This window comes from Rhamphochromis longiceps, linkage group LG13 (assembly GCF_057381845.1).
Source record: "Rhamphochromis longiceps isolate RC_006_pf linkage group LG13, R_longiceps_female_GT1.1, whole genome shotgun sequence".
NCBI classification, from domain to species: Eukaryota; Metazoa; Chordata; class Actinopteri; order Cichliformes; family Cichlidae; genus Rhamphochromis; species Rhamphochromis longiceps.
Genome location: NC_140569.1, coordinates 780,273 through 789,963, shown reverse-complemented (window position 1 = coordinate 789,963; position 9,691 = coordinate 780,273). Strand labels below are relative to the sequence as shown.

The 9,691-nt window shown below is 42.7% G+C and overlaps 1 protein-coding gene across 2 annotated transcripts in view; it reads left to right on the top strand.

Moving 5' to 3' along the window:
* Nucleotides 1–9,691, top strand: part of shtn1 (shootin 1) — a 41,951-nt gene extending 32,260 nt beyond the window's left edge. Inside the window, exons 10-16 of one of the 2 annotated variants that reach the window (XM_085427913.1) lie at nt 516–669; nt 913–1,027; nt 1,969–2,051; nt 5,119–5,219; nt 6,848–6,898; nt 7,237–7,354; nt 8,483–9,691. In XM_085427913.1, coding sequence (XP_085284039.1) covers nt 516–669; nt 913–1,027; nt 1,969–2,051; nt 5,119–5,219; nt 6,848–6,898; nt 7,237–7,347 — 615 coding nt within the window. In that variant the 3' untranslated portion in view covers nt 7,348–7,354; nt 8,483–9,691. Of the gene's footprint in view, nt 1–515; nt 670–912; nt 1,028–1,968; nt 2,052–5,115; nt 5,220–6,847; nt 6,899–7,236; nt 7,355–8,482 lie in introns of both variants that reach the window. The other variant, XM_085427912.1, reaches the window with a different exon arrangement.

Genomic DNA, 9,691 nt, shown 5'->3' with positions numbered 1-9,691 from the left:
GGGATATTCATTTCCTAGATTAGAAATAATTCAGCCGTGTGTATTTCTTCATTGAGGAGAGAAACAATTTCAGCCGTTGGATTAGTTTGTATTATTATATTATTACCTGTAGCTGTAAATGAAAGCAGGAGAACAAACAGAAAGTCCCAGAATGTGGACACCAGTGACGGTAACGCACGAACAGCAAAGCACTGCAGGCCCTGACCTCATGAAGCTAGCTGCCGTAACAGCGTGTTATCAGAGCAGAGGTGGTTTCTTCAAAGTGAACTTTTGTCAGTTTGTCTGCAGTATTGTGCTACAATGTAGCAAATCATTTAAAAAATGAACTCTCTGCATTATGAGACTCAAAAATTCATTTTAAAGCCAAACAAAGTAGTAATATTCTGTCAGTCGACATGACAATTCTGTCTAAAATGTAACCAAACATGCTACATGTTTAAGGTTACGCTGATTTGAACTAGTGTGCATATCCTTTGTAGTAAAAAATATTTTCTGTGTGCTTGGGCCATCTTCAGATAAAGACGATGGAGGACATGCTGGGGAGCAGCGAAACTCAGAGGGAGCTTATAGCATTGAGGCACTCACTGGAGCTCCTGGAGGAGGAGAAGAAGGAGTGCAGCAATAAATGCTCCAAGGCTGAACTGGAGCTCAAGGATCTGAGGTTTACAGGTGAGGTCGAACAATATTGGAAGGGGGCATTGTGGAGAATGGAAACAGCACTAACAGTGTGGAGAGCACGCTGTGTGTGCGGCTGTTTCAACAGAAGGACACAACCGATTTAAAGTGTGACCTTGAAATTCTCTCCGTGGCTTTTGCCAGCCTGGAAGATTATTAGTTGTTTACTATAATAGTTAAAAATTTCTGTCCTTGGTGATGTGTTGGCACTGTAACTGGATGTGATTGATGGGCCAGTTGAAGAGCTCCAGAAAAAGCTTCAGGCCGCTACCAACCCACCCCCAGCTCCAACACCTCCACCTCCACCTCCTCCACCTCCTCCAGCCCTGCCTTCAACCACGAACCCACTCAGGTTTGACCACACACAGTTTACTCTTTACATCATCAATGTGTGAAAGTGTTTGAGTGTGATGGAATAATTTTACAGTAAAATGACTATAAGGAAATAAATTGTTGACTGAGCTGATCACAGCAACCACACAGTGCAGGTAATCCACAGTGTAAAGACAGGAGTGGAGTTGTTGAACATGCTGCAAAGTGATTTTGAAGTGAAGTGAATAAGTTGGAGCACAAGCCAGACCAACCATGGGACCTTTCCTCTGCAATGTATGTGTTGGACTCTTGTAGGACCACAGCCAAGAGACATGAACGCCCTGTCCAGGATAGGAGCAGTGGAGGACACTAATGAGACCCTATTGGCCAGGCTAGGGCCAGACTTTACGTGTGTGGCCTAGGATGAAGGTTTCTTCAGTGAACAAGAGGGCTTATTTAAATTGGGGAACATTTTAAAGAGCAGAGTCCTGTTTGAAATCTTTGTGTGGTGTGTTGGGCACCACACATGGGCAATGACAGTAAAGCCTGGGGGGCTTTGGTTGAGAGGAGTAGCTGGCTTGTTGTCACCTAAGCGAGAAGTAGTGACTGAAAGAAGATCACAGACACAAACAGTCCAAACAAGCTTCCTCCAAATGACATGCTGGCCACTCCTTTGCATTGAAAGGAGCCGTTTCCAGTGATTCCTGCACACCTTCCTGGTGAGATGTTTCAAGCATCTCCAGCCGAGCTGACACTGAGGGGTAGTCCCACAGCACACTGGAGGGATTATAGCTCTCAGCTATCTCAGGGATGCTTTGTTTACCTTGATTTGAAATCAATACCACTGCGTTTAATATGACCGCTTCTTTCACTCAGTTTTAGATTTGAACACTACTCTCTCGCTAAAGTGAACTTTTTCTGGAAACGTTAGCAGCCTAAATAACAGCTAACTGAACAATGTGTTTGTGTCTTTCCATATAGCACACTGGTATCACTGATTCGAAGGAGAAGAGGCATCAGAACTGACATCCCGCTGGTGGAACAGGACTCTGCCAAGACACCAGGTACACAGATACTAACACTTGCTCTCTGATCCAGTCTGTGTGTTGCTCTCTCGTCTTACTTTCTCACTAACTTAATCGCAGCTTTATTGGTGGAATGCCAAAACTACACAGAACACACAGCCGGAGGATAAGAGAGACTGCGACGCAGACATAAATACACACAAGGGCAAATGAGCGAACAAAACCACAGCTGAACATAATCACACTAACTCGAAGCAGGGCTGAACATGGAACACACAGGACAAGAGACTGTCAAACTAAAACAGGAAGTACGAGGAACACACACACACTGATACGCACAAACCCAGGGAGCAGAGTGTGGCGAAATCGATCAATGCAGAGCAGTGTCACAAACCTCGGAGGCCCCAGAAAAGTGCAATCAAACGGTGAGGTTATTAACAGCCAGGAGAAAACATCAGCATATGTCCTCTGACCAAAATACATGTTGAGAACACTTATAAAGCAGTGAGGTACACGCCCCCCCATGGCGTAAAAATAGGTTAAAGACGTCAGTTACAGTAAATGGTACATCTTAGATGGCTATAAACAGACATAGAACTTCTCTTTTCTATAACACCTTCCAAACAAGGCAATAACTTCAAGCCTTCAGGGTCTCTGAGGGCTGGTTGTCGACTCCGGTCATCTGTTACCAAGTAGAACAAAACACAACAGGTTGCAACAAGAAGCTGAATACATTTGGGCCTCTGCTCAGGCCTATTCCTAGATTATATGTATTATATGTACTGTAAGCATGTATGCAGCTATCCTTCTATGTTCTAGTTTCCCTCAGCATGGATCACCTGGACAGTCACGCCAGTGAAGCTTAAAACCTCTAATGAACCGAACATCAACTCAAATGGACATCTTCAATAAACAACTGTAATTCAGTATCAATACTGTGAGAAATATTATTAAGTGGAATGATGCTGTAAAGAATGTTATTAATGCAGTTATAATGATGCAGGTTATACGGCAGCAATAAAAGAATTTCTGTATCTCCACAAGAGGGAGGAGAGGGAGGGGCGAGAAGGTGAGGGGACGACAGAACAACACACAGAGACATGACCGGAGACACAAACATGAAGACCAGACAGACCTAACCACAGGAACACTGATGGAAGGACACAGGGACGAAACAAAGACATGATCAGGACCAAATAACTGCCTAAACTATAAGTGCTGCAAAAACTCAAGCTTTAGCAAACTGAAATAGGAAACACAAGACACGCAGGGAACATAGTAATGAATAAACAAGACTCCAAAACACAAAACACTGGGTCAATAACCAAGTTACCCTCACACCCACTTTAGACCGGCCTAGTCACAGTCCTGACCTGTGTCCGATTGAGATGCTGTGGCATGACCTTAAAGGTGGTTCATGCTTATAAACCCTCCACTGTGGATGAATGACAACAAGTCTGCAAAGATGAGTGGCCCAAAAATCCTCCACTGTGCTGTGAAAGACTCAAAGGCTGCATTGCAGTTGTTGCTGCTGTGGCTGCGGTGGCCCAGCACGTTATTAGATTGAGGAGCGATCACTTTTTCCACACGGGGCCGTGGAGGTTTGGGTTTTTCCCTTTAATTATAAATATCTTCATTTAGAAACTACATTTTGTGTTTACTTGGCTAATATTTAATAATATGTTTTCACACCACTGTATATATGGCCAAAGACCTAGAAAGGCCTCGTTGGTTTGCTCTATATTTTGATGCATGTCAGTTAGAACGATTATTCTCTTTATCTCCTGATTGCCCCGATTTGGGAAAATCTCTTCTGTTTTTTGTGCGATGCATGTTCATTTTGTATTTCTTTCTGTTCGAGGCGCTTTGTTTCATGTATTTCAGTTTAGGAGTTTTGAATTCTGATTTTGCATTTCAGATATTTTCAATTTTAACCCTTTTTACCACACGTCACTCACACATTAGAAGAACAAACCAATATGCCAAATGGTCCATGAGAAATTCAAACTCAGAATCTTCATCGCTGGCCTTTTAGGTCAGGAAGTTGAATTCTTTAATTTGTGCAATGAAATTGAAAGCCTTGACTTGTTGGAGCAGGTAGGACATCTGTGTTGCCTGAATAGGCTTAAACTGTGCCCTCATTTTTTAAAATAGTTTTTGAATATGTACCGGCTGAATTGAGCACTACACGCAGGGAATTTGTTGGAATTGCATACAAGGCTGAATAGGTGCAACCCAAGGATCTTCTACTCTGACACCTGAATAATAGTCTCTCTTTGAGTACTGGAGAAAAATATTTTACGATTACTTTAACACAAAATAGTCTTTGTGTGATTTTTAGAGACATCTTAAGTGACAATTGCTCCATTGTGTGTGCCACTGAATGTTTGATGTTAGAAAATTAAATATTCACATTGCTTTGAGAATGGACTCCTTTATTGTAGAATTACACTTTTTGTTGTCCTTTGTAAACGTGAGGATGAAAAATAGTTGAATAGTGTGTTTTTACACAGAGAGTCAAAATTGATTCCAGAGTAATTCTGGTACTCTTACACACTACTTTGAATACTTTGAAGTTAGCAGCCTCAGTACCAATTATTCATCATTAGCCAAATCAACCTCCACAATTCTCGGTCGTGTAGAACAGACTGATGTGTGTGCAAAACAAACAAAAAATCATCAATCACTCCCGTCTGGCTCTTTAGTGTTTTTTTAAACAACCTGAATTAACTTTATTTCAGTCGCAGAGCTAATTATGACTTTACACCACGCTAACATGCTTCTGAAAACCCCAAGTGTTGGTGGTGTTCCTAATCTACTGCTGTTGAATCACTAAATATGATTCAGTTCAGTTTTATTTATAAGGCACCAAATCACAACAACGGTTGCCTGAAGGTGCTTAATACTGCACCATCTATGCAAGTGTCGCCTCTGTCCTCAGGTCCTGCTCCAGGTTCAAGCTGTGTTGCATTTCTCCACAGCTGAGACATTATAAAAAAAACGTGTGTGTGTGTGTGTGTGTGTGTGTGTGTGTGTGTGTGTGTGTGTGTGTGTGTGTGTGTGTGTGTGTGTGTGTGTGTGTGTGTCGGTCACTCACTGCCAGAAGTGGATGTCAGGCAGCAGGCAGTGGAGGAAATGATGCAAAGGATTAAGAAAGGTGTTCAGCTTCGACCTGTCAACCAGTCACCCAACAGCAGCAGGAAACAGGTAACCTAACCCTGACGTGGTCCGTGATTTGCTGTTTTTGATTTTTAAAGCCAAAGTCAAATTTATTTATATAGCACATTTAGAACAACAATCGTTGACCAAGCTGCTGTACAATTAAGATAATTAATTAAAAGAAATAAAAACACAGGGAGACATGATAAGAGTTAAGAAAAAGAATCATAAAATTAGAAGATTTGAGTGAGAATAAGATGAATAAATACAAACTCATTCTGATTTAAAAGCCGAGGAAGAAAAGTGTGTTTTCAGACGGTTTGAAAGTGTCCCGTGTTGGGGAGGTCCTGATGTGAAGGGCCAGTTTGTTCCACAGCTGAGGAGCAGTCACAGCAAAGGCCTGATCTCCTCTGGGCTTTAATCGGGACCACCAGGAGCATTTGATCCGCAGACCTCAGTGACCTCGCAGGACTGGATCAGTTTAAAAGATCCGAAAGGTGTGAGGGTGCTAGTTTGTGGATGCTTTTAACCTCCATTTTCTTGGTATTGAATTCCAACAGTATTTGGTAATACTGCAGCGCTGTGTTGACGGTGTTTTTCAAAAATGAAACACTATGTTTCTTATCAGTTGTTGTGTTGACTGCAACCCTCCTATAAGTCATGATAATTATTAGCTCGTGCATGACTTTGTAACAAGGTCATTCCTGCTGTGAGATTCAGTTTTTCCTTCCATAGCATCAGATCAAAGTGTTGCCCTCAGATTTGTTTGCATACAGCGTGATCACATGATCCACTCTACTAGCAGAGCAGCCACAGACCTGCTAGAACTACTGTTTAAGATCAAAACAGAGACGTGAATGTAAAGGGGGTTACAAAAGATGAATAATAAACTTAATGTGGAGGTGACACTAAGGTCTGTTACATAGAAAAACGAAAAGGACCTACGAAGACTTGATGATGCTGCTGTTTCGTGATGGAGCCATGTCGAGGTTAATGCTGCATCGTTTGAGGAGTGTGTGAGTTCATAATGTCAGCAGCTGACACACAAATGTGACCTCACTGACAACTGGTCAACTTTTTATTTGGACAAATGAAAGAGTGGCTAAAGACAGACAGAGTATACAGGACGTGGAAGCATGAAAGGGGAGCGCGGCGGACGTACAGCTGGAAGGATGACGGACACGTGTGAATGTGGCTCATCGTTGCTAAAATTGCCAAACTGCAGCGCCGGCCGCAGACGTCCGCTGTTGTCAGACCTCGCTGAGTTTTTTGTACATTGAGCATATATTGTTCAGGGCTCTCCAACCCATCAGTGTGGGGAATTATCTAAGAGCTTGTTGTTTTGATAAAACATGACACATGGCAAAGACATCTTTTCGTCTGCTTGTTCCTCCGCCTCAACAGCTCAGCCAAATTAGATAGCATTAGGACCTGCTCTACAAGGTAATTATAAATAATGAGGATGGGAAAATTGACGTGACTCAGAATGATTGTGTGTTGACATATTTGCTTCTTGTAGAAAGCATACTTCCTTGTGCTTGCCTACAGTGTCTCATCTCTGTGGTAAGAGGTGCAGTTTAGCCTCTAAGTGCTGAATGAGGAAAAATAAGTATAATGTGTCAGACTGCTGTTTATTTACCAAACCCATCTTTTTCCTCCTATTTTCCTTTTATCAGATGGAGAAGCTGCCCTCTAATTCTGCTATTCAGGAACTTAAAGGAATCATGGTAATGGGGCTTTAAAACAATCACACGTCCTCACAAGCCGTATTTTACTAGTTGAACTTTCGCTGTGTTTTCACATCTGAAATTACTTGTTTGTTTTTCATGTCATACAAAGTTGTGCTTGGAATACAATTTAACATGAAAATACACTAAAGTCAGAGATCAGAGTGGCAGTGCCACATTTAACGAGGCTACTCTCATGCTAAAAACACAACATGAAGACTTGAAGAAACCTTAATTATACTTCCACTGCAGTGTTAACAAGACGCAGATACGTGTTTGTGATGCAGCTGCTGCTTTTCTTTGTCCTGATCTGTGTTATTGTGGTTTGAACTGGCCAGGAGAATTTTAACAGAACTGTACAACAACCAAAGGCAGCGTCTCCGACAACAACCCGAGACGACGAGCTGCAGAGGATTCTGCTGAGGCGGCGGGACGCGCTGGACGCCTGACACAAAGGTGGGGCGCTGGACGTGATCGATACTGATAAGTCATTTATCTGGATGACTCGTCTCTCCACTCTTGTTTTGAGCTAAACGAGGACAATGGACTGACGTGTGGCTCCTCCAAGAACATCTCAGATTATCTCAGTCGAGTCTGATTGTTACCAGATTTAATTCAGCATACGTGTGTTTTTATCACAGTGTCACAGGGCTGAGAGTCGGTGTGCGGTACGTGTTAACTTCAAAATCTTTATCAGGCTGTGACAAACACAATCTGTGTTCATTGTCAGCTGTCGGTGGTAATCTACTGACACCTGTGGGCTAGCATATACTTCACAGAGGTCAGGAAAGAGAACGAGCCCATGCATGTCAACAGAGTGTGGCTGCAAAGACGCTCCAGTGATGATGATGATGCAGACATGCTGTGGTACACCTTCATGTTCGTCATACTGTCCCCCCATACATACACCTACAGTCTCGCTGGCTGATCTGAGGCCTGTCTGCAGGCACCTGTGATTTTTAGCGTTCAGCCGAGAAGCATTTATCTTTGCTTTAAGGTTACTGACAAAAGCAAGAGCAGGTGCTTCATTCACTTTAGCTTTCTGTTTCCTCCTGGGAACATTTTGGATCTGCTGGACCACACTGTGACAGCAGCTTGTCTTACTGAATACCACCGAGCGCTTTAATCCTCTCCACTGTGAACAGGAGAGGAATTTCTGGCTGAATTCATCTGTGCGGCTGGATTTCTCTGAGACGTCCAGTGTAGCTGTGATTACACAAGACTAACATTCAGCCACTAAAACTATTTTTCTGTTCAGAAACTGTAGTTTGGCACCTTAATAAAAGAAATGTTAAAGTATCAGTATTTTGAAAATGAATGGCTAGCTTCAAACATTTGTTTTTAGCACTAAGAATAAATGATCCTTTTGAATAAATAGCTTGCACATCACTGTTACCTGTTGCATAAACCTTATATTTGATAAGCAGCGTGGCACACGATGAAAGAGTGGATCCTTTGTTTCTTATCTAAATGATCCCACTGTGTGCTCACGCTGGCCCCACCCACAGATTCTCAGCCTTACCTGCTGTAGCCTGACAAAGGTGACACTGCTGATTGGTTTCATGCATGTGTGTGTGTGTGCAGGTCAGCGTCCTCGTGTCTCCCCGCAGTGTGGCGCCGCCTGAGGATCCACGTGTACAGAGGATGTGGGTGACTGAAGACTAATATGGAGTGTTATTACCCAGCCTTTTACATCAGTGCACACTTACAATAACCTCTGACTGTATTGATGAGATTACAGTCAGATGGATTCTTGGTCACCGTCAGAGGGAAAGACACGTTCCTGCTGCTATGAAGAAGAGTCAGAAGTGTGTCAGTAACTCCCGCTGGACTGTTTGCTTCCAGTAAAATAAAGGCATGTATCGCACACCACCTGCAGTTCATTCAGCTCCTTTTGTAAAATACCAGTTCATTGTTATGCACAGTGACACACAGTCGCCTCACAGCCTCGAGCTTCTGCTTTTCTCTGAATGGTTCCATGTAGCCCAGTGTTAAACTTGTAGCCTCCCAGTAAGCAATCACAGGCGGCCGTGATAGATTTAGTTTCAATGGTTCTCTTCACTTACACATATTTTATCTGTTTTTCTGTGTGCACCCTCACTCGACTTGTTGACCCTTAAGATCAATTTATGGTCACTTTACTTCTTTAAAACACAACTCCAGAAATATATCTGACATCATTTGAAGAGTGTGTTTGATGTCCAGTTTGTACATGATGGCCTCCTTACAGTCATAAAGGAGGATGCAGCAGATTACGCAGGTGTGACTGTGACCAGCTGCAGTGTCTCTGATTGTCACACGGTGGAGTGAAAATGCTCAGTGCGAGCCTCACGACAGGATTACAGCAACCAAAGTGTCATATCAGTGGATGCAGCCATCGTTTACTTACAGTTTGCATTTTGGGGGGATTTTCTATAAAAACAACAATCGACAGCGGTTAAGGTCATCACTTATTGAACATAATTAGGGATCAGTTTGACTGAAAGTGTTTTACAATCAGATAAAAGATAAAAATGTGTTTTTCTTCACGAAGCAGCTTTTTAATGCTCTTAGGATTAATATTCACTGATTTCCCTTTAAACTTTATTTGATCTCTTATTGTACAAACCATGTATAAGGTCACATTTACCCCCCCCCCCCCCCCCAAACAAGTTAATGTGTTATAACTTGGTTTATTTAAATGCATGTTTTGCTGTTAAAAAAGCGAACCGCGGTTTACTTTGCAGCGCTTTCACAGCCGGAGACGCTCCAGAGGAGCGAGACAAGCCTGAGTCGTACCGCCAGCCTCTGTCC